Genomic DNA, 24,179 nt, shown 5'->3' on the forward strand with positions numbered 1-24,179 from the left:
GCTCAGTATCTGTCATCTTTTTACAGTGGTGTGTTCCAGAAACACAACTGCAGAGGAAAGGGTTCCTTGATTATCATTCAGTAACAGGGACAACAAGGCAGCAGATTCAACTGAGGCTTCTTTGTGCAGAGGAAATAATCCATCTGCTTACAGTAACTTCCTTATTGCTAACCAACATTTTTTCCTCTTTGGTGCCCTCTTTGAATAGAACCTGTGTCCTCTTCCATTGTAAGCATCACTTGTGGTTCTGATGGTAGTCTGCAGTCATACTGTTTTGTTTTTTATGGATGCCCTTAGGTAATACAGGTTGGGCTTATTCAGAGGTTGGGTGGGAAAATAACAAGGTAAACCCTAATATTTCAAGAAGTGGTGTTACCCGTTAGGTAGCTGATCTTCCTTTTAAATCAGTATTGAACTGATGCATTAACATTGTGAGTGCTGTTGAAAGTGATACCTTCTTGTTAGTCTTCGTAGCAGTCCTGTTGAGGTGTGATCAGAGATCCCATGGCTGGATCTCAGTATGACATGCAGCTTCCTTACCTTTTCTGAAAAGAAGGTAATAAATGTAGGTAAAAGTATTGTAGCCAGTAGGTAATGAATCTTGTTCATTCCTAAGGGCTGGAAGCCTGTCTTACAATTAAAGGCTCCTTAAGCAGGTTCCAGTATAATAAACATTATTTTCAGCACTTAAATTGTCATTACATACAGCTTTTTAAACTGACTTTGTGTGTGTTCTGACTTTGTGTCAACGGCTTTGGGAAAATAATTTGTCTGGGATATAAGCTCTACAGTCAGAATGATTGTGCAGTGAAGAGTCTACAGCAAACTTTTGTGCTATAGGTATTCAGAAACTACTAATCCAAGGCAGTTTGTTCCAAACAAGAACAACTTTATTCATGGTGTTCAACCACTGAGTAGAAAGTATTTGTAAGTCTTCACTGGAGTAGTGCTTGTTTGCAAGTATATTCCTCTGACTTTTCTTTTACGGCCATAAATACTTCAGTTATCTTTTTGAGATACTGACTCAATCGGTGTTCTTTAGCACAAAAATTGTTTGTTATTGACAAGTTACTCTTACACAGTTTCCTTAGAATGGAGAAGAATTAATTCTGCTGGGTTTTGACTAGTTATTCTGGGTTGGGGACAAATATGAGTGGAAGCCATCTTACGGATTTTTGACCTTGATACGTGGCTCTATGCAATATTTAAACTTTGCAGTAGCAAGGGGCATTTGAAAACAAGGTGTAGCTAGAATCTGAAGTCTGCACCCAGTTAAAATAATTACTATATCTATATTTGTCTTGTGCTAACAGATCATGCCTGTAATTTGACTTGTATCACATTCTGGCCTCGTAATGGAACTACAATTCATGTTCTTGGTTCTTGTTTGCAGGACCAGTGTTTTGGGCTGATGCTTGTACATTTTCTCTCATGGGTAGATAAAAATGAAAGTACCTTGAAGTTGTAAAGCAGAGATCTTAATCTGAACTTAATCTAATACTGTTTTATTAGTGTGATATTTAGCATAATTAAGGCTGCTCACAGATGCCTGTCAATCTTGAATCCTGAGATGTGCCATTTCAACCAAGTCATGTTAATTCCCAGTGAATAGCTTTCTGAGGTGGTTTTCTGGTGTATCTTAACTTTTATTCTCTAAGTTTGTTGGCAGGTTTTTACGCTGTGTCTCTTCCTGCATTTTTACCCTTCTGTCATCTCAAAACTCAGTTTTCTTCACCTTGGAACTAATTTCTGCTAGTTAAAGCTTGAAGGCTGGTGGGAAGCTTAACTTGCCACCACGACTAAATAGTTCATTTAATGTCTTATCTCTCCCCAGATTTATTTAGGACTTATCTGGGAACTGACAATTTAGGTATTTGGAAAACAACCTGTTCCCAAGTTTCTCTCCAGTAGTAGAATAGATGGAACTGACTACAAACAGAATACTGCCATAGTACAAGAGTCCTGGGGTTTTTTTGAATGGCATAGAGTTACTATGGACATGTTTAAAACTTTACTTTTCCTTAACAGGGCAGTCAACAAGCAGAGTGGAGAGTGGTGAGAAGAAGTATTACAGTATATGGCAAATGATTGGAATGCTTATGATATAAAAAAGTCTAAGTGGACTTTTTTCCTTCTTAATTCCTTCTAATTAATTTTGATTTGTCTTTATTTCAAGGCTTTTCTACCACTAAGAAAGCAAATGTTGATTTTCATGTTAAATACTTGAGTGTCTTATTGTCTCTTTTCCCCTCCCACTTTTGCAGCCCTATCGACAAACCTTCAGATTCCCTCAGTATAGGAAATGGTGACAGCTCCCAGCAGGTGAGACACAAATGCTGTGAAAGTAAGAATTGAGTTTGAGGCCTTGGTGCAACTTGTATTTAGAGAAGCAAGTACTTTCTGAAGTTTATCAGAATTTTAAACAAAACTAAAAAATCCTACTGCTAAGTTGATTTTTATGTTTGACCTTGTACTGAGCTATATATTAGCTAACCTAATTGCAGACAAAAGTTTTGAGGAAATTTTTCAACTGTATTAGTTAAGAATATCTTGTATATAAACACACATCCTAATTGTTTCTCTTCCTCTCTTGCCTGTAGACAACAAACAGTGACACACCTTCACCACCGCCTGGTTTAACAAAACCCAATCCAGTCATACCCATCAGTTCATCTAATCACAGTGCACGGTCTCCTTTTGAAGGGGCTGTAACAGAATCACAGTCACTCTTCTCTGACAACTTTCGGCATCCTAACCCCATCCCTAGTGGGCTTCCTCCATTCCCCAGCTCTCCACAGACTTCAAATGACTGGCCCACAGCACCAGAACCACAGAGCCTCTTCACATCAGGTATGTACACAGGTTACATGATTGGGTATTGCTTGCTTTTGCAACTGATGTCTAACACTGTGTAGAATCAAAAACTCTGGGACTTGCTCCATACTGTTTTTTTCCCCCTTCACAAATGATTAAAATTTGTTGCTGAACTACAAATGAAATGAATTGCACTGAGGTAAGGGTTTCTTCTAAAAGAAACTTTACAGAGCTTTCCAGCTGCATGGCTAAATTATCAGACTGTTTAGCTTAGTTTTTCTTAGCCATGTGCCTCTCTAAATAGTAGGATGTGACATGTATACATAATATTTAACATTACAGGTTTTTATTGATGATGGGGAAAACATGTGGTGTCAATATATATTGGTCTAATAATCTATTATAATCTGTAATTCTAACATCAGAAACTGTGCAGTGGAATTCAGAATTTTCTTTAGTATCCTACCTGGTTATCTGAAGATGCCAAATCTTTCTCTTTCTGAAGTGAGATTATATACATTCAGAAAAGATAAAAATATGGTTAATTGCATCAACTGAAAGATATCTCTATTTTCCATATGAATTAAATGTTTTTAGGTGTATTTATATAGTCTTGGGAATGGTTAACAGTATTTGAGCTCACAAATTATAAATCTGAGGGAGGTGTTAGAAAATTAAATTAAACAATATCAGTAATTAATAGAATGTAATTTATGCTTTAGCACACAGTTGGTTTACTTAGTGATTAGTTGTCTTTTGATGTTTATCTCACTTCCTGTTTGTAAACAATATATATTACCAAGGAAATTACCCACTGCTAAGGTACTATATGCACCAATTTTTGTAAGGATTAAGTAGCAGTGAGAGACAATTTCCAGGTAGTAGAGATCTCGTTTGTTCCATAATTAATATAAAATAATTAATATAAAATAATTAATATAAAATAATTAATATAAAATAATTAATATAAAATGTATGGTTGCTATTTAAATAAGAATACAAAGGATAAGTTTTTGTCTGGCTGGCAGCTCTTTTTGAGTGAAAATAGAAGTGTAAAAGAAACTAGAAGTGTACATTTGTCTTCCAAGAGAGGATACTGAGCTTAATTTTTACTGCTTCAAGCAACAGATCAGGTTCCCTACCAGCAGAGGGAGTTAATGTTGTGAGTGATACTACCTTGTACTTACCAGCTGCCTTACCACAGTTTTGAGGAAAAATACTGTGAAACTAAACCCAGCATTCACGGAACCTGAATAAGAAACTTAAACAGTATAATGAAATGAAGTAGTGATTGAAAATGCAGGGAAATTGTGATAACCCTTTTTTTGCAACAGTGCCTCAAAATATTTAACAATATCTTGTAATGCAGTTCCTTATTGCCTTTTGTTTTATCAAGGCATTTACTTCAGAATTTGGCTTGTTTTTCTTCATAATGGTAGACAGTTTGGGTTTTGGGTTTGTGTTTTTTAACTGCTTGGAGGTTCCCCCTTTGAGAGGGAACATCTCCTACCCCCCTTTCTTGCATAGCAGAGATGAAGTACAGCATTAATGCTGAAAACAAAAAACTGAACGGAATAACAACCTTATTTAGACTCTGCTTGGTCACACTTCCATCAAGTAATATGGATGTAAATGTTCTAAGGAAGTGTTTATTGGTCTCTTTCTACTTGGTGCTATTACTGAAAATACTTCTTTGACAAGGCTTTTCTGTAATTCGGGAACAGAACGATTCTGCAGTAAAAATACTATTTGCTGGTTTTACCGCTTCACCTTTAGATAGAAATCTATGCAATTTGATCTGAAAATGGCATTCTAAGCTGATTTAATAAAGTGTCTTTGGGGAATGTAAAAAGAAATATTATAGGAAAGATAACTGGCAACATAAATTCACTGAGGCTGAAATTTTTGTGTGGATAAATACTAATTCTTGTTGTAAATCCTGTTACTTTCATCTCCGACAGAGACTATACCAGTATCCTCCTCCACAGACTGGCAAGCGGCTTTTGGGTTTGGTTCCTCCAAACAGCAAGAGGACGACTTAGGGTTTGACCCCTTTGACATCACCCGCAAAGCCTTAGCAGACCTGATTGAGAAGGAACTGTCAGTCCAAGACCAACCTTCCCTCTCGCCCACATCTCTTCAGAACCCTACCCCACACACTACAGCTGCCAAAGGGCCAGGCTCTGGATTCCTGCATCCTGCTGCACCCACAAATGCCAACTCTCTCAGTAGCACCTTTCCAGTCATGCCACAGAGGTTCCCACAGTTTCAACAGCATCGAGCAGTTTACAACTCCTTCAGTTTTCCAGGCCAAGCAGCTCGCTATCCTTGGATGGCCTTCCCACGCAATAGCATCATGCACTTGAACCACACAGCAAATCCCACCTCAAATAGTAATTTCTTGGACTTGAATCTCCCACCACAACACAGCACAGGTCTCGGAGGGATCCCTATATCAGGTAGGTGAATCGGGACAGCTGTGAATATGACTTAATGCTTTCAGCTTCTTTGAGCCAGGACAGGAAAAGGGAATAGCCGGCTACAAGTGGTAGAGTGGTATGTTTTGACTGTCATACTAGGTTTATGAGCTGAGGGAGGAATATTGTTTCAAATATGTCCTTTGCATTTTTAAAAAAAATTAATCTGGATGTTTAGCCTTGTAATATTGAGCTTTATAAGGAAGGTGGAGTATTCTGTGCCCGCTTAATTTTGTGCCAAAGCAGATTGGTATGTTCGTTCTTCAGTCTTGCCAGACTGGCTTTCCTTAAGAGTAGGCCCTGGAAGTGCATTGTGACTTCCATGTTGACATGCAGGTGCTGACCAGAGTTATTAAAATTATGAAAAAAATCATAATGATGGTAATTTGTGCCAGATGTCTTGGCTGGGTTGTTCCCTTTTGCGCATAACCAAATGGCTACACAATAAAACATTCAGTGCTGTTCGTTTCTGTACTTCACATGGCCTTAATATTATGCTAATCTTTCACTGAATGGATGTTTGCAGTGTATGTAAGAGGATTCATCCTGATGGTGAGGGTTGTGATGTTGGAGGAAAATAAATGTGCAGTAAGGCTGCCCTGAATGAATTGACAGGCTCTTGCAGTAGACGTTACAACTAAGGAACTAATTTTAGCAATAAATGTCTTGATTAAACATTCACTTCTGGAACTGGAAGTCCTTCCATGCTTCCAATTTAGCTTGGCCCAAACAGATTCTCTTTTCCTAACAGGGGAAAAAATTGTATTAAGTGTATAATGAACTGCAGGTAGAAAGTCTCTGTAAGCTCTGTAGCCTTGAGATGGAGAAAACTGCTTCTTGATGTTGCCAGTGTTATATTCTTTTCATGTGTTTTGAGAAATACTACCTATACTATAAAAAAGTGACCTAGAAAAAGTCCCTGTGTGTTTTTGATGCTGCAGTACAAGAACTAATTTTGGCTGTTACTTCCCTGTACTTTGTCCGCTTTGAAGGCGTGTTGAAGCTACAATACCGACTGCTGTAGGGCCCTTAAGCTGATTCATACTGTAAACACTAGGTCCAGACTACAAATGCAAGTAGTTCAAAACTATTTATACTGGCAGTGACAAAGTTTTTAGAGTAAAATTACTGGTACTGGTTACATTGAAGTGTCTTGTAAAAAAAATTTTCCTTTTTTTTTATGGTGTCAAAAAAGCAGCATCCATAGCACTGCAAATTGCTGCTCACTTTGCCCTAAACTACACAGAACTTCCAGGAACATTGCAAGACATCAAGTGTTGCCTTTAACACTTAGTTCTAAAAATTGCTAGTTCAAGGGGCTGGTGACAAGAATATCTTCTGGACTAGGGAGACCAGAAAAATCCTTTACTGTTGAAAAAGATCTGTTTGTAGTACAGGTTGATGCTAGGTTTGCAAAAGTGTTGCATTACTTTTTGGCAGTTTGAAAGTGAACCTCTTCATGTTTGTAGAACCGTCGTAGATCCTTGGTGCAACTCCTGAAGAACTGGTTGAGTGGTGTTGGTTGATGCACAGCCCATGCCATGTACTTCCCTGTATGCTTTAAGGCAGCAGAGTTGATATTTAAGTATAGCCTTTTTTGTATGCAACTGCTAGAACCAATTAATGTCACAATATTTTTGGTAGAAACAGTACTAAAGTCAGAAAATAAACATCTGCTGTAGTCTGTATGGAAAGTTCCTTTGAGATGGTCTTAATCTCTTGTTACAGAAAACATTGTTAGTTGCCTGGCTGACAATTAGATAGCATTAGTTGCTTCAGTGGAAATACTGCTTAGTGATCTACATGTCAGCTTTGATATATCTCGGGGAAAAAAAAAAAAGTCATTTGCACAAACACAGATTACTCCTTTTTCTTTTCCTGTTGTCAGAAATCAGCTGAAGTCTCAGATACTTCTGGTTTTGTTCACTGGGTTATGGATTTGTATGGTATTTGAGCCTATAACTTGTTCAGAAGTACAAATAATTTCAAAGTCAGGAGATGCCCTCATACCTCTTCTTTGTGTCCTAACTTAATCAATAAATTGGAAACTATTTTTCTGTCTTTTCAAATCTGTATCTTGTATACAGGTCTCTGAATGAATTCCTTTGTTTTTTTTTTTTTTTTGAAAGAAGAATTCCTGTTCTTTATGCTTGCTTTTAATCTCAGTAGCAGGTATATAATTATAGAACTTTCCTAGTTTCCTCATTTGATTTAAAGATACAGCTGTCTGGTGGGGTTGGGGGAGGAAAATAGTATACAAGTACACAGAAATCATGTTGATGGTGCTTTACAACAGACTCTAGCTGACCTGCTAGAAAGGCGGTGTGTATCATAAGAGCTGTTTAGCAGTATGGAGAGATTAGTTGTAGTATACCTGAAGCTGCTTTTTGTTAGTTCTTCTGTTAGTCTATATTAGGGTGTTCTAGAAAATGTCATCAACTCAGCTCTTCCAGATTAACAGCTAAAGAAACCTAATGCAGGTGAAACTTCATGTTCTGTCTTCTAGCAGAGACTCTCAACTGCTGTCAAAGCTGAATGTTTCCTAAGGTCTTTGTGCACAATTTTTTTACAGCACTATAAATTTCTAAAGCAGATGATAGCACACCAGTCATTTTTTTAAAAACAAAGAGCCCACAAGAAACTCCATTCACTTATTCTTTGTGCTTGCCTGCTCTATTTAATCAACCCTTTTCAACTTTTCTATTTCACATATGTGAGAACAAGCAGATCTGAAAACTTTTATAACTTCATATGAAGTTAGTGTACTATTTTCTAGGCTTTCTAAATACAATTTTAGTTTTTTTCACTAAGGATATTTATGGTTTGGAATCTTATATGAAGAAAACTGTATCTTTTAAGCTGCTGCTGCTTCTACTTTAGATGGGCCTTAGTATTCACATGAATTTGAAATGCTCAGATGTGACATGTTAAATGTAATGTTCTGAAGCTACCCTTTGTTTATTCGAGAATTAGAGCTGTGCTGCATTCATAATCCCATAGCTCCAGGTAGGGCTGTTTTCTGATGTGCACCATATTTAAATGGAGGGACACAGGCACTACCTATTTTTTTCTTTAAGCTCTCATTTAAAAATAATTTCTAGATGTAATTTGGTAGCCTATTTCTCAGAGGAAGTAGTATTTATTAAACTCATTCTGCAGTTTCCAGTGAAATGACACAATGACACATGATTGACTTAATAATGTTGTTATGCGTATACTTGAAAGTGTCATATTGATCTGGCATACATTTGTCACCAGCCCATATTTAAATGAACTTTTTGATTGACTGATTCCCAAACTAGCATTATTTTTCTCCACCCACCATATGATTTTGCAAACTGTAGCAGATGTGTTCTCATTGTAAGGGACAATTTAGGCTTGTTGCAGTTCTCTGGCATGAGATGGATTAGATGATTTAATGAGTAATTATAACTGCATAACTGTGCTTCAGGAGAAAAGTTCAGTGACTTCTTATTCATGGACAGCATGATTGTTGCTAAAAGTAATCTTACCCTAGATTGTGTGCAAGCTATCCTAAGAATACAGGACAGCGGCTATCCGTTATTCTGCAGATAATGCCAGAGGAAAGATCCACTGACAGCAATGTGAGTGAGTGTGTGCCTTTATGTTACTTGAGGATGACAGGAAAGTCGTTGTAACTTGATAGCCAATACGCTATCATCTTTGCTACCCTACTGCCCGGTCGTGTATTCTGACATAGTAAATATAGTATTGGATCACAGAGTAAAGTAGGTCTCAGATTAACAGTGTGTTTTGAGACAGATGCTTATAAAATGAGATGTATGCATATTTATAATGGGAAAATAGAAATAAATAGTTTTATTTCTTGAGTTTACTCAGTGGTTCATAGTCCTTGATTTTATTACATAGAAAAAGTATAAAAAAAAAATTCACACAGGTAAAAGTATGAGGAAGAAGCTGTAATTGGTTAGTCTACCTTTCTTGTCAGTGCTATGCAAGGTGAAATACTTGACATTCTGAAACGCTGGCTGTTTCTTCATTTATGAACTTCATAATTATCCTGAACATAACTCCAAATGAGAAAAAGCTTAATTGTAAGAACTTATAAATTCAATAATAATGAGATAGGTTGAAATCTGAACTCGTCCAAGACTAAGGTACACAATATTGTGTGTATGTTCTTCCCACATAAATCATTGAAATCCCTTGAGTTGGAAGGGACCCTCAAGGATCATCGAGTCCAACTCCAAACTCTGCATAGGGCAGCCTAAAAATTAAACCATACATCTCAGAGGATTGTCCAAATGCTTCTTGAGCACAGACAGGCAATTTATGTATATCATGCATATATTAGAAATCTAAGATGGGGAAATAGTCTAGTGGACACAGAGACAGATAGGAAGCACAAAGAATTAAACTGTGTTTAGGGTAGGAGAAGAAAAAGGTTTTGCCCAGTGTCCTTGAAGATAACCACTGTAAAATCCATCAAGTTATTTTAACCATGAAGCCCATTGATGTGGAGATTGCAGTAGACTTCTGTGAACCATTCCTGAAACTTAAACAGGGGGCTTAAATGTCATAAGTCTTTGTAGTTGGATATAATTGACAACTCAAAATTTTGTTCTCTCAAAGACATTTTTGTTTTGATGTTGTGTCCTGTATCTCTTGAATATGCACAGACGAATTGATAGAATTATGCATATTTAAAGATGAGGTTGAGATGATAAATACGTGGACAGTTCTATTAAGTTTGGGTGTCATCCAGCAGTCTTTATGGTAGTGGTGTTACATTCCTTATCAAGACACTGATTAGCATGCACATTCTTGACTCTTGCCTGCGTTTAGGTTTTTGTGAAGCAGTAGCTGGTAGCAGGGAGATCAAAGCAATCAAGGTTATATTAAGAAGGTCAAACTTCTTCCCAGTTAATTTAAGTCCTAAACTCTTTCATATCTGAACAGCTTATGGTGTTGTATCTTCTCCCACTTTAAACTTTCTGTCCCCAGCTATTGAACTTGTCCTGAACATCAAATCCTTTCTTGTGTAATGCTACATTTTGGACAACGTTTTACTAAAACCAGGGAAGATCCCTATATGTTGCCTATGAACATATTGTTTAAAAGATTTTTATTTAGACCACAGAGAAGAGTGAAATATCTGAATTAGTGTTGACGTGCTCTGCCTTTAATACTGAGTCCTTGTCTGACTTGGTATTTTCTCAAAACGTAACCTCATTTCCATTTGGGACACACATTTCTTACTTGATTGTTGTCCTTTTGACTGTCTCCTCTCTCTCTGAGTTGATTCTTAATAGTTGATTCTGTCTGTCTTCTGAAAAAAGAAAAACACAGCTTGTTTTATACAGTTGTGGAACCAAAAAAAAATTAAATTTGCAGCATAGCAGCTGACACTTTTCTGTGGTCTCAGGATGATAATTTGGTGTGGGGTTTTGAGGAGGTTCTGCTTCTGCTGCTGTGCCTTTTTAGAAGAGGGTCTGGCTCGTGTGGTATGGCTGTTGAATTCAGCATGTTGTAAAGCTTAAAATTCTCCAAATGCTGTGTACAAAATGCATTTAATCCCATACCCTAGCAACAGGCAACATGACATAAACAGTGCTGCCTCACATCCCTTTATTTGGATGCAGTGGTTGAGCGTTTTGCTACACTTTTCCTCTTGACCTGACAATGTGGAAGGTTTAATGCCACTTAAGTATTGATGGCCTTACTCTTAACAGTGAGAGACGTAGTAACCCATTAATTTTCTGTCCTAATTCTTTAAAGACAACTGCTTGCTCACTTCCTTGACGTTTCGCTTTCTGACAGCAGCTAGGCAGAAGCATGGCAGCTGAATGTTGTTTTTTCTCTGCCCCTCGTTAGATCTATGGCTGCTTATAGCTGAAGTCTTTCTCTGATTACGTATAAAAACATGAAATTTGTTGAAAATCTTGGCTGGTACAACTATTAGTTGTAAGTGCCACGTGTGGCACCTCTGAAGGCCTGTACCTTTCCAGACTGCAGAGCAGCTCTCCTCAGAAGTGGATGTGTTACCCTGGTATTGAGGTCGCTACTCATTTGAAATTACCATTTGTAAATGACCCTCAAGCTATTTCCAGTACTGCTTTTACAGACCCTTGCATAGACCCTGTTTGTCCTGTTTTCCTCAACAAAAATGACTCCATTCTTAGTGTGGCCTTTGCCACTGAATATTTTGTTCTTATCAGTCCTTATGCCCACTGTATTCCATTTCTTTCCATGGAGGTTCTTGGGCCTGCACCCCTTTTCTTTAAGAAGGTGCTTTGTGCCTGTGTGCATCCCCTGCCCCTGAAGTTCATTATCCTTTTGTTTCCCTTCATAACTAATTTTCTGTTTCATTTGTGAAGAGGTGAAGTGTTCAGCACAATATGGAAAAAATTCAATTTGGAAATAAACTTTTGATTATTGCTGGTTTCCATTGCTCTGCAGCTGTGTCTTTTTTAATGTACCCAGAGAGGCGCTGCTAGCTTTAAAGTAAATGAGTGGGATTTCAGATTAATTTCTAAAATATTAAATCAATGTCAAGATTGAAGTCGCACTGTTTGAAACCTGTTATGGATATTTCTTGTCATGACCTCTTGTATCTTGTCTTTTAACTCCCTTACCTTTTTTATGTTTACTACTAAGGCCTGCCTGCCTTAATGTAATCTTGTCACGATCTCTGAGAGAACTTCATCTACAGCACCTGTCCTTTAAGTCTTCCTACTTCTCCATCTGTTCGAAAATCTCATCTCACACACCCACCCTTCCCTCCCAATCCCTTTTCAGTGCTAATATTGCAACTGTTTTTAAAACCCTGTGGATTTTTTTTCTTATGATTGTATAGGAGATACTGTTCCAAATAGAGCTTGATTTATAAATATCTGTGCCCTCATCTCTGGGAGCTTGGTTTTAAGTTCTTACAAATTTCTTTGATTGTAAGGTTATTGGAGATGGCAGTGAAAGACAGGCATCCTCCGTTTTTGAGTAGCAAGATGCCTATTTTTAAATGTGTAATTTTATTTCAGAAGAAAAAATGTGACAATAAATGCAAAGAAAAAAGTGTAAAAAAAAAAAAAATCCTCTAACTTCTCTTGGCTGCAATACATCAGAGGAATGACTAATCACATTAACACTGCTAGACTTGACATAAATGCAGTGTTGGCTGAAACAGGTGACCTGAGTGGCTGACCCAATTTGCATTCTGGACCATCAGTCCTGACAGCTCTTTTGGGTAACTTTTCCCCAGAAACAGGGGGAAACAAGCACACAGGAGGCATTTGACATCAAATTTCCTGACTCTTTGTGTCTGTAGTAGTGTCCCCAGATGAGCTTCAGCTGCACTAAATGTTGGGCCTTTGCCTGTGTTTTAGGGATGAAAGACTGTATTTATTGCTTATTAGAACAAGAACTTTTCCCTGCTTAGCTCCTTAGGGCTGGTTCACCCAAAGTTGGAAAAAGCTGTTTCCTTTTGCAGTAAGATCCCATAAGATCTTGGGACAGCTCTGCAGTAGTGTAAGAGGCAGCTCCACTGGCTGGTGTAGCATCCTCCTCCAGCAAGCAGGTGCTTAGCTCAGGGTGCTGTGTTCTCTTGGATGCTTTTCTAAAATACAAACTAGTGCTTCAAAATACCACTACCATGGGTTAAAAGATGTAATTGACTTAGTGATGTTGAAAGACTGGTATTTCCCTTTAAAGACTGGAAAGTCGCACAGTTGGCAGTGCCACCTGTTAGTAGCAGTGTCTAACAAGAGTCTGTGCCTTGGGCATGGACCTGAAACTTCAGCTCCTTCTGGGTCAAGTCTGTCTCAAAATACGAATTATGACTGATGAATTTTAGCAAAAACCACAGACAGTTCATAGGCTTTCTGTGTAAACACATTTTGAAAGGTGCCACCTGAAGAACCATTGAGAAAGGGCAAACAATCTTTTTAAAAATTGTATTGAGGAAGGAGTGTGAATTAAATATCCTGAAGGGATAACAGCAATTAAAAGAGCAGCTTTACAAAAATGTTTCTCCTACCAGTGATACCAAATCACATTTTGGGGGGGGACACGGACACATACCTGATCTTTTCCATCCTTTGCCATCTCTTGGTTCCATCTACATCACAACCCGATCTGAACTACAGCTTGTTCCCAAAGGTGTTAATTTAGGGAAAAAAGTATTCAAAAAGTGGGTCACCTCTATTGGAAGACAGCATTTAGTAATTGGAAGGAATTGAAGGTTTTTTTTTTCTTCTCAGCTTTTTGGTAGTTTATCTAATCTTCCCACAAAATGATTGAAGTATCTATAAATATACATAAGGCTTAATTGTTTCAGATGTGGGAAAATTAAAAAGGAATTTATCATTTCTCAGAATACGCATTCACTGTGCTAATGCTGGGGTCTCAGCTTTTGTCAGAGGATTGGTTGTATACTCCTGGAATCCAGAACCTTCCTAACTAGATAGGTTCTTGCTAATTATTGAAATAGCTTTGAAGATGTGATTTTTCTTTGTCAATTCTAGTTATTGCATTGGCCATAGGGCAAATTCCACATATTTTGCTTTTATTTATGCATATATCTGTGCATGTACCCACAAGTACACTTGTACATTCAGGATTTTCATTTGAGGTCACAGCGTTTTATTAATTGACACATAGGGTAACCTGATGAGGTTGAACCCTGATGCAGGATCTAAGAGTAAGCAGCAGGTATACTGAGGTTAAAATGAGCTTTGTTTTCTCAGATGAATGGAATTGCATGTCTTCCTGAGCTTTTTATTCAAACTGTTCTGTATCAGGTATCTAATTTCCTTCATTTCAGTATCTTAACAGTCTTTGCAGTCAGGTTAGGTTTATGTTATATATTTAAGATTATCAGTGGTGAGAACTGGCGTTTTCTTATGGGGCTCTCTTTTTCAGATGAGAAGCATCATGTTAGCTCACTTGAAAAAAGTTTATTTATTGGCTAAGGTGGAAGCATTATAGAACATACTGTCTTTTTTGTATGCAGGACAGCGGGCCCCAACTTGATTGAAGTCCTGCACTTGAGCCCTATATGTTTTTAGCAATAAATGATTAAAAAGTCAGTAATAAAAAATGGTGGGATACTGTGGAAACATCTGATATGAAGCCAAGCATGTTTTTCAAAGCAAGTTATAATCTCAATTTGAAATTTACTTATAGCTTAAAATTGGGTGGCTGGCTGCTGTAATTATTTATTAGATTTGGTCTCTTGAGCCATGGTAAGGGTAAGTCAATCACAGGCACTCCCCAGAATACTTAATGTAAAGTTGCTTTTCTCAAACCTAATAAAATTCTGACACTGTAACAGACAAGCAAGTATGAATTTTCCTATTGAATATCTAAGACGAGCTGCCCCCTCACTGGTGGTGTAGAAGGGATTTCCCCTGAAAATAAATTTAATTTTCTGACGCTTAACACTTGTTTAGTCACATAAAGCTTAAAAGTTGTACTGTCAGATCTTCATCAAAAAGGAAAATTATTTAGAAAAACTTATTTTCCCCTTTGAGGTATATACTTTAAAATTTAATGCATTCCTCTTCTACTTGATAGGTTGGCTTACTGGCATGTTAAATTGCACTTGATTTATTTTAAATTGAAAAATGGTGCTTTTTTGATTTACATGGCTCTCTTAAATTGGGTACATGTGGAATTAATATAACCGTAGAAATCAGTGTGGAATCAAAACAAAACCTGCTTTACTTGCATTATTTTAAAGCTGAGGGCGAACTGGTGTCTCTTGACTACCGAAGCCAATTTTGTAGGTGTGTATATGTATGTACCTATATGTGCGTGTATGTATACTTCTTTTGTTTCCCTAGCTCTTAGAGGTCATGACCATAAGACTTTCATTTGAAATCTGCACTGTGGAATGGCACTTAAAGCTGTTTTCATGGATTGCCAAGTTGCTTCCTGTGCATAGAGAATGTCAGTGAGGCTTTTAAATGTTCCCTTCAAACAGCTTTATCTTCTAATGCACCTGTCATTTGATAGCTCCCTAATATGAAGTGGCTACTTGTATTCCTGACAGGCAGCGCTGCTGTTTAAATGTGGACAGATTCCATCTCCTTTAATCTGTCAGTGATGCTCTCAGGCCTCTGTGAATGGATGAAACTTTATTTGATTTAAGCAACGTGGGATTCCTAGAAATCATAGATACACAGAATCAGTGAAGTCTGAGAGTGAAATCCTTCAGACTGTAGGAGTTTAACTGGATTTTACTCATGGTTGTAAAAATTCCATGAGGAAACAAGCTTATTATTCATACTGAAGTGACACAGGTACAGTTGTTATCATAACTGTTTTGTTGATGGTTAATTATATAAGCATTGGATGAAAGACTTTTTAGTTTATCTGATGTGATGGGAATCATTTCATTTTAGAATGTAGCAAAACATCCTCTCCTCTTCCCGCCTCAGAGTGAAATATTGGACAACTTTTTTGCAAAATAGAAATACCAATAGTGGAAAGTCACTTTGAGACGAAAATAGAGAAATCCCAGTCACTTTTCAGAACTGGGTAATGGGCTGTTTCACAGAAAGCACAGACTATCTGTGGTATCTGTGAAAATGGTAGCACAAAGTACAGGCAGGGACCAACAGGGATGTCACTGCAAAGGGTATGCTTTTCTGGTGGCCCCATTTGTTTCTAATCAAGTTGAAAGACTCCTGGTGAACTCTTTCTGGTAGTCTTTTCTGTTCCTCCTCTCCCCTCCCTCCCCCTGGGTGCAGCTTTGTCATTCTGGTTGTCTTGCCAAGGCTTCAAAGCTAACTGTTACTGAACAGTGGCCTTGAAGATTTCACAAGGGCCTTCTTACAAGCAGGTCACTGCAGTAGCCATTCTATTACCAAATGCACCTTGATAGTCTCTTCACTTCTTTTGTTGCTACTCAGCAGTCAGGTATGTGACATTGCTAATAAGTTTGTTCTTCTCCCATATGATGGTTTTCCTCTGAATTCCTTTAGCTTATTTGAAGCTTTTCTGTATCACTATTGTGTGCCTTGGTCACACACATGGCATGCTGATGGGCTCTTAAAAAAGAAATAAATAATTTCAACCTAGGTTTGCAGGACTACTTGCTTTTCAGCACAACTAGAATATTTAGAACTCTTAGCATAAAGATATTTAATGGTTTTACACAATTGATACCAAATCAGGCTTTTGTAATAGCTTGGAATATAATTTTGGCAGAGCAAAGAACTACACTTGCTTTACATTTACTTAACGTGATGGTCTTGTGATCTTTGCTATTAGTCATTTATTAAGCATGTACTGCATGAATTTTGATATGGTTTTGAACACAGACTTGTATCAGAATTAGGGTGGTAACTTGAAATGGTCTAGTGTCTGTAGGACTTTCATTTTAGTGGGCTTTTCTCCTGACAAGTAAATGTAAGACATGCTATCCCATTACCCTCAATATAAAAGGTCAGGTGTGCCAGCATCACAAATGTGGTGCAGCCAAATCTGAAACATCTTTGGGTCTACATTGTGGTGTCAGTGTCAGAATTTATGAAGTCGTGGAACAGCCCACGTCAACACAGCTGATGCTTGCGCAGATGTCTTCTAAAGTACCCATTATCGGCAACAGAACAGTTTCTGGCTTGGCCATCATCCTCTTTGCCCTCTCTCCCCCAAATACACACTGCTTTGCCAAGTTTGAAGGAATAATGTTAAGGTGTTGCAGGTAGAGGATACTGAGCACTACCAAACTGTCTGGTAGAATGTCAAGATGGGGCAATGACTTTATTAGAAATTCATTAAGTGACCAATTTTTATACAGATGCATGTTCAGGCTTCTCAATCATATTCTGTTTTAAGCTAACTTTATTTTTTTATTTAAATTGGGTGGACAGGTTGTGATGAAGCTTTTTTCTTCCTTTTGCTCACTTGAAGACAATGGTTGACTTAGAAGTTTTACATACAAGTGCTTTTATTTCATATTGGCATACTACCTCAGACACATGAAAAACTTCAGTGCTAGAACTGTGGGATCTGTTCACCTCTATAAACACAAGTTTCCCCTGGACCGGATAGAATTATGAAATGCACATCAAGGGAAGACTGGAGTTCAGGGTGTGTATTTGTGCCTATTTTTCATGTGAATAGAGGTGCTTTCAGTGTGCTTCACCAGATTATTCTCTTGTCCTAGAGGCAAGGCTGGGGCGTGGTGGGAGGATTGTTCAATTTATCTTGGTGTATAAAGTCTTTTCATTGCAGTCAACATTTTTTTTAACTTGTTTTTGTCTGTTTTCCTGCTGTCTGTGGATATACTGCTTTAAACTAGCATGAGGCTGTGGAAGGAGACAGTCTTTCCACTCCTTGAGAGAGGGAAGGAGTGGTGTATTGGTTCTCATGTCCCTAGGTTGTGATGTCCAGCTGAGAAGTCTGCTAGCTAGTCAAAAAATTATTACTCCCTTCAATTAAGTTTAAAAGTAGGGAAAGGTAATAGCAAATGCCCTTTTTAATAAATCTGTATTAACTGAAAGCTAACCTTTTCTCATTCTTAACTATGCTACTAACTTCATGATGAAGCATAAACTTTAATTAATGAAAAGGACAAACTAGCTGAGGGGTGAGGAGTAATGTGTTCTGAAGATACTTCCACCACCTGAAGAAAATAAGCAACTCCTGCCTCTGGGGTGGACTTGTATTTTCACTTAAGCTCTTGTTTAAAACTTGTCAGACTCCAGGACAGACATGGTGATTTAATTGTTTGGTTTGGGTATTGCTGTATGGTGCCTGGAGATTATTCCATGTACTGGGTTGCATCAGGACTTATTTCTAATGGGGTATTTTACCTATTATAGCAGTAACTGAGGCCTCAGAGGGCAGTGCAGGGAGTGTTGTAGAGCATTGCATTCTCTATTGATCCCATCGACTTTAACCCCTTAATACATTTTAATCCCTTACCAGATCACATATTACAAGAATAATTGCAGCATTTTTCTTTAGAGGCTGGGAGTCTGACAAAGCTGTGAAACTTTGGTCATGTTGGTTTTTTTTTTTTACTCTGTTCATTTATTAACCAAGCTGGAAAGCCCTGTTACAGACACCTGAGTAACGTGGTGCTTGCTTTTTCTTTGGTGTCAGAGGGCAATGTTTTTGTCATAGTTTGCCTGTCAGCCCCACAAATCCATCTGTCTGGGAAAGACAATAAATCTTTTGGAATTCTGTTTTGTCACTTTTGTACCCAGGAGCACAGGATTTTATTTAATAAACTTTCTTATTGCTAGCAAATGATACAGTTTTTATAGATACTGAATCCTTTTAGGCCTTTCATCTCTTCACTTCTGTGATTCCAAATGAATTTTGTACTGACAGTTGAGATAAAGGACAATCTTCCTCAATTTCTTATTTTCTTTTGTTCTGTGTTAGTGCACCATTACTGTGTACCCTCTCTATGCTTGCCTCACAGATTAATGTCTCCTCACCAAACAGTGCCAGTATGTATGGAATGTATGCTGTATTATATCTTTTTTAAAAATGGAGAATAACATGACAAAAATCATTGTTTTCTTAGCCCAAGATGGCCTAATGCCCTATTATATTTATTTTCCTATCCTGTTCCTTGTAAGTGTGACATCTTGGTGGCTTTGTCTTCATTAGATTTCCTGAATGACATGTTGCAGGTGTATAGTTTAGTACATGTGTTTATTTCTTGCACCTAAGCTTTGAGGGCATATTGGGGTTTAGTAATGTCCATGATTAAGATCATAATGAGCTTGAAGATCCCCAGCTCACAGGTATTGTGATGACTATATTTATTTGTGTGTGGTCCTAATAAGCATCTTGTGTGTGCTTTTTGCCCTGTAGTAGAAGCAAGTAATTAAACAGCTGCATTTCTTTGCTATAAGCTATTAGAAGCAGCAGTGAGAAAACTAATGGTGTCCCATGCAGGATCTGTTGCGCAGATATTTGTGATGGTGAGCCAGCTATTTTTGTTCCAAAAAATTAATTTAGAACTTGTCTCAAATAGGCTTATGGATGTTCAGGAGAGTTGTGATCAAATATCTATCAAGGATATTTTGACTACTACTTTTTAAAATTTTGTGGGGTTTTTTTTAACCCCAGGATCATGTACCTAGACTACTTGGTGTTTTTAAATGTTTTTCATTGGTTGGAATGAAAAATGTAATGCACCAAACTCTTAAATAGTTTATTATGTACATTTGCATTGCAAAGAAAAAAGTGGGAGCTCTGTGAGGAAATATGAAGTAGATTTGATATACAGTAAAAGAAATAAATGAGAGTAAAAGTGAAAGCCAGTTGTATGCACTATGTCTCAATGCTAAATGAACACAGAACGAATCACTAATAAGCCTTTTTTTTTTCCTGCCCAAATGATTTGTGCACCAGGCCCCACGGAGCACATTGCTGCACACAGTGTATGGATATAGTCAAACTGGTGTCAGGAGGCTTGATTGCTTCTGTGCACAAAGGTGTTCACTAAAAAACTGATCTTAAGTTACTTGCTTGAGGGAGTGCTGCAGTTCTGTTACTGCTGTTTTTTTCTCCTCTGGCACTTTACATCTAAAGATAAAATTTTAACATGGTGCGTGTAGTAACGGGCAGGCTTTTGGAATTACCTACACTACCTGATTTTTGCCCTGTCTTTCTTTGCTTATGGGAATGCTTGCGAGTTGTCTGTCTTCCCCATAGAAGTACCTCATGCTGTGACCTCTGAGGAAGAGTGATTCTCCAGCCTCAGCTAGCGAGTGGGGATAACAGCAGTTGACTATAAACCTTCCAGAGTCTGTGGTCAAATGTATTCTGCAAACTTGCCCAGGCACAGAGGATGATTTCCTTAGTATGCTCCTTGCTTCTGTGCTGTTATCCCTGTCTGGGGTCCATGTGCAGCATCAGTCTGGCCACGGATGTTCTAGGTGTCAGCTGCCATCCTGCTACATGGGAACATTTATGCATGCAGATGGATGCTTGTGCTGGAACAACTGCATTAGGCATGCATAGGGTTAGAAATGGATGCATTGCTCCAACAGCTGTCATAAGCAAAGTGGATATAGCAGATTTGTGTAATAATTTGTTTTCCAGTTCAGTTGGTGATGTGGACTGAGGTATGACTTGCTGTGGTTAGTGATTGAAGTTGCTTGCTGCAATTCTGTACAGAAGCAGACTCTTATATAAAGTTTATTATAAAAAAACCTCTGGCTTGGGGAAGGAAAGTTCTGCATGAAAGCATAGGATTTCAAGAACTCTCCCCCCCGCCCCCAGTTGCAAAAAGGCATTAGTTCTTTCTGAGCATTCAGCTTTACAAAAATTGCCAAGGCAGGTTTTGATAACAAGTGAGACTGCTTTCTTCACTCTCCAACACACAGTTGCTAGTTAGTGATATCCTCTAATTTGGAAGACTAAATCCATCTTCTAATGGAAGACTTTGATCTCTTCCATTGTTGATGAAGTAGATGTGAGTATCTCACTGTAACACTTCTGATTGATATCAGGATCCTTTCTTCAACTAGGACAGGCAGAGATGGTTTAAAAAGAAAAAAGTTTTTTTTGTCAAAAAGAGTGTACTGTCAACGTACTACCCAACACTTCCTTTTAAAATTATTTGACCACAAGTTAATTATGACTTTCTGTATTGGTTGGTAAACACTAGGATGCTCTGGTTTGCTTTAGTTTGAGATGCCTAAAGCAGGAGATGGATTGTAGAACCTGATAGTCTGTTTTAGATAGTGGATTAAAGTTTGCGGTCAGGGATCATTTGCTGTAGTGCCAATAGCCACGTTATCCTGTTGTCCTTTTTCAATATGTGCCCTGAAACAATTAGGCAAATAGTTGAGGCCTGAGTGTTTTGATGTCCAGTTGGTTTGCTTCTAACCAAAGTTTTGAGGCTGTTGCTGTGTCAGGAATTATTTTAAAAGGTCTCTAAAGAATTTTCACTACTGTTCTTCAACTGCAAGAGGAAATTGCACTCCCTCCAACTTCATGAGAACCTAATTACCATTTCCTTCGGAAGAACATCTGTAGGGCTGTGAATGAGCGAGCTATAACAAAACAAAAATCTTTTGTGATATTCTTCTACCTCCCTGGTTCCTCATGTTTGGTTTCTATTGCAAAGCCCTACCTAGCTGCCTTCATTTTAATATACTTCAAAGAAAACAACCCTTTTGAGCCTGCTGCCCATTCATAAAGCAGCCGAAGTGGGTAATCTAGCTTACAACAGAGGTATTCTCACAAAGGATCTGGTAGGTCTTCCCCCCGATAGTAATAGAGGAAGAGCCACTGTGCCCTTGATTATTCAAGTCTCTGAACTGAAAAAAAAATGGGGAAATATGAGTTGGGGGAGGAGTTAAATCTTTCTCCCACTCCCTTACACTTGGTTTAAAACCTGCCAGCCTCTGAGTAATTCAATCATATAAACATTGACCCTAGTTTTTGGAAAGGGAAAGTATTAAATGCTTAGCTTAAAAAGTAAAAACAAAATCCCATACCCCACCAAAGAAGGACATCTGTTTCTAACTTCAGCTTTTTATTTTTTTATCTTTCATTTTTTTTGTTGGTAAATCTCCCAGACAACAGCAGTTCTGTAGAGAGTTTAAATATGAAGGAATGGCAGGACGGGCTAAGGGCACTTCTACCGAACATTAACATCAACTTTGGTGGACTGCCCAATGCTTCTTCCCCCTCCAACGCCAACCACAGTGTACCAACGTCCAACACTGCCACCACCGACAGCCTGAATTGGGACAGCCCTGGCAGCTGGATGGACCCCGCAATCATCACAGGTAACCCTTTCTCACTCCTTCAGCTCTGCTGGCAAACCATCAAATGGGTATTTGGCACAAACTGATTTACAACTGGAAAAAAGTCAGTATGCGGTGGTCTCTTCCAGCTTCCATCCACAAAACCTCAAGGGTCCAGGAATTTTTGTGGAACCACTAGGTATAACAAAGTGTCCCTGTAGGCCTTTGCAATGCATGCCTGGGACTTTTGCAGGCAGTCAGGCAGATCAGCACTTCATCTATAGGGTCAGTGTAGGTGTCCCTTCTGCTGGATGGCATGTCCGGTATGTGCGCTGCTGGTCCTGAGGCACTGAAGGCATTCACTGGACTTTGTTATTTAAAAAGGGACGTACTCCACTTGTTTATAAAGCTCTCTCTTATCAGGCTGTCTGGTTGTGTTTCCCTGTTAGGGAGGCTAAAGCATGATTCAAGTAGGCAGAGTAGGAGGTGAAGCATGCAGTGTACTGGTAGTGTGGTGTGGTAAGGTCACGTCAACAGGAATGCAGTCCTTGTCAGGAAGGCTGATAGAAAAATGTGTATTTTATGAAGTGCTCTGAGGGGGAACTTTCTTTTATCTGGATTTAATGTTAAATGTTTTGTGGGCAGGGTAATTGTGTATAATAATATAAAATGCATTCTCTGTACAAACTAATGATGTTTTCTCACTGATGCTTTTTGTTAGGTTAAATTGACCTCCTTTGTGCTCAGCTTTGTTGCTTCTGCTCTGACTTGCCTGTATCCCTGTTTGGTTTTTTTTCTCTTTGTAGGTATCCCAGCCTCCACAGGAAACAGTTTAGACGCCCTTCAAGATGACAATCCTCCACATTGGCTAAAATCTCTTCAGGCCCTCACAGAGGTGGACGGCCCCAGTGCAGCGCCATCACAGACGCACCACAGTAACCCCTTCGGCACACAGATCCCTCTGCACAGAGCCAGTTGGAATCCCTACTCTCCTCCTTCAAACCCCACCAGCTTCCATTCCCCACCCCCAGGCTTTCAGACAGCCTTCAGACCCCCCAGTAAAACCCCCACAGATCTACTACAGAGCTCAGCGCTGGATCGTCATTAGGAAAGGAGGAAAAAGAAAAAGAAAAAAAGAAAAATAAAACCCAAAACGTTAGAAATGCAGGAAGTGTCCCACCCTGACTCCTCCCCATGCCCACCTACTGTTCCCTGTCATATCTTTCTTTCTGAAGAATCCAGTTCCTGATCAAACCTCCCCCCCAAAATGCAATGCCATCACAGGGTCATGACCGTATCTTTTCGTTAAGTTTCTGCTGAGCCAGTGTTTGAAATACACTGAAATATTTTCTAACCATTCTAAGGTGAAGAAAAAAAAAAGAGAGAGAGAGAAATCAAAATGCAGTCTCAATGCTTAAAGAGAATATTATTGTCTTATGTCTTTTGCACATGAGTAGTTCTGCCTAGTGGAAAAGTGTCAATCTGCAGTAGGGGAAAATTGCAATGCAGAATCAAATGCAGAAACATGAAAAAGGTATTTAATTTAAATGAAATTACTGAACATGTGGGGCAAGCAATGGCCTAGCATTTATTTTGCATTCAGTGTGGCACTACACAGGTAAATTGCTATGTTGGAGGGTTTTTTTTTTTTGAGAAAGGGATTTTATTGTGTCAGTCAGTTTGACATGAAGTGTGTTGAAAGACAAAACACTTAAAGCTATGAGTAACTGGCATGTTGCTAAAGAGTGGTTTAAAGAGGGGAGAATAAGATTTTTCTTTAATTTTGGCTTTAGATTTAAAGTAAACTTTAATGTTTTAAAAGTATTCACAGATTTAATACCTAGCGTATACATAATATAAGCAGCTGAAACACGAGTGATATTTACTTCAGTCTTTCTGTCTCCTCTGTCAGTCTCTCTTTCTTTTTTTTTTTTAAAAAAAACCACAAAGATTCACCTGATTAGGGCACTCTGGGATAGCACTGCATTGGGGCCACATGATCACCATCAGGAGCAACCTCTGACCTCCTCTGCCTGCAGCTTTTACTTAACCCTGTAGTTTCTGGACGTTTGTGCAGTATTGAAAAGACAGGAAAAAAGAAACAGATAAATAAACATGGTTATAACCTGACGCTAAAACTAAAACCAAGGAAATGTACCTCTTTCTTCAGAATTAAAACTAA

At 38.4% G+C, this 24,179-nt stretch overlaps 1 protein-coding gene across 8 annotated transcripts in view; it reads left to right on the plus strand.

The window, feature by feature from the left end:
- The window catches only part of CNOT4 (CCR4-NOT transcription complex subunit 4), a gene marked incomplete at its 5' end in the record, with an annotated part of 45,874 nt that extends 22,598 nt beyond the window's left edge, over positions 1-23,276 (plus strand). For 5 of the 8 annotated variants that reach the window (XM_081999641.1, XM_081999642.1, XM_081999644.1 and 2 more), the window contains 5 exons: positions 2,265-2,322; positions 2,601-2,850; positions 4,776-5,273; positions 21,827-22,039; positions 22,804-23,276. In XM_081999641.1, coding sequence (XP_081855767.1) covers positions 2,265-2,322; positions 2,601-2,850; positions 4,776-5,273; positions 21,827-22,039; positions 22,804-23,105 — 1,321 coding nt within the window. In that variant the 3' untranslated portion in view covers positions 23,106-23,276. The remainder of the gene's footprint in view (positions 1-2,264; positions 2,323-2,600; positions 2,851-4,775; positions 5,274-21,826; positions 22,040-22,803) is intronic. The other 3 variants (XM_081999646.1, XM_081999647.1, XM_081999648.1) reach the window with 1 other exon arrangement.
- Positions 23,277-24,179: the final 903 nt, after the last annotated feature.

This window comes from Phaethon aethereus, assembly GCF_964289735.1.
Source record: "Phaethon aethereus genome assembly, chromosome: 1".
Classification (NCBI taxonomy): Eukaryota; Metazoa; Chordata; class Aves; order Phaethontiformes; family Phaethontidae; genus Phaethon; species Phaethon aethereus.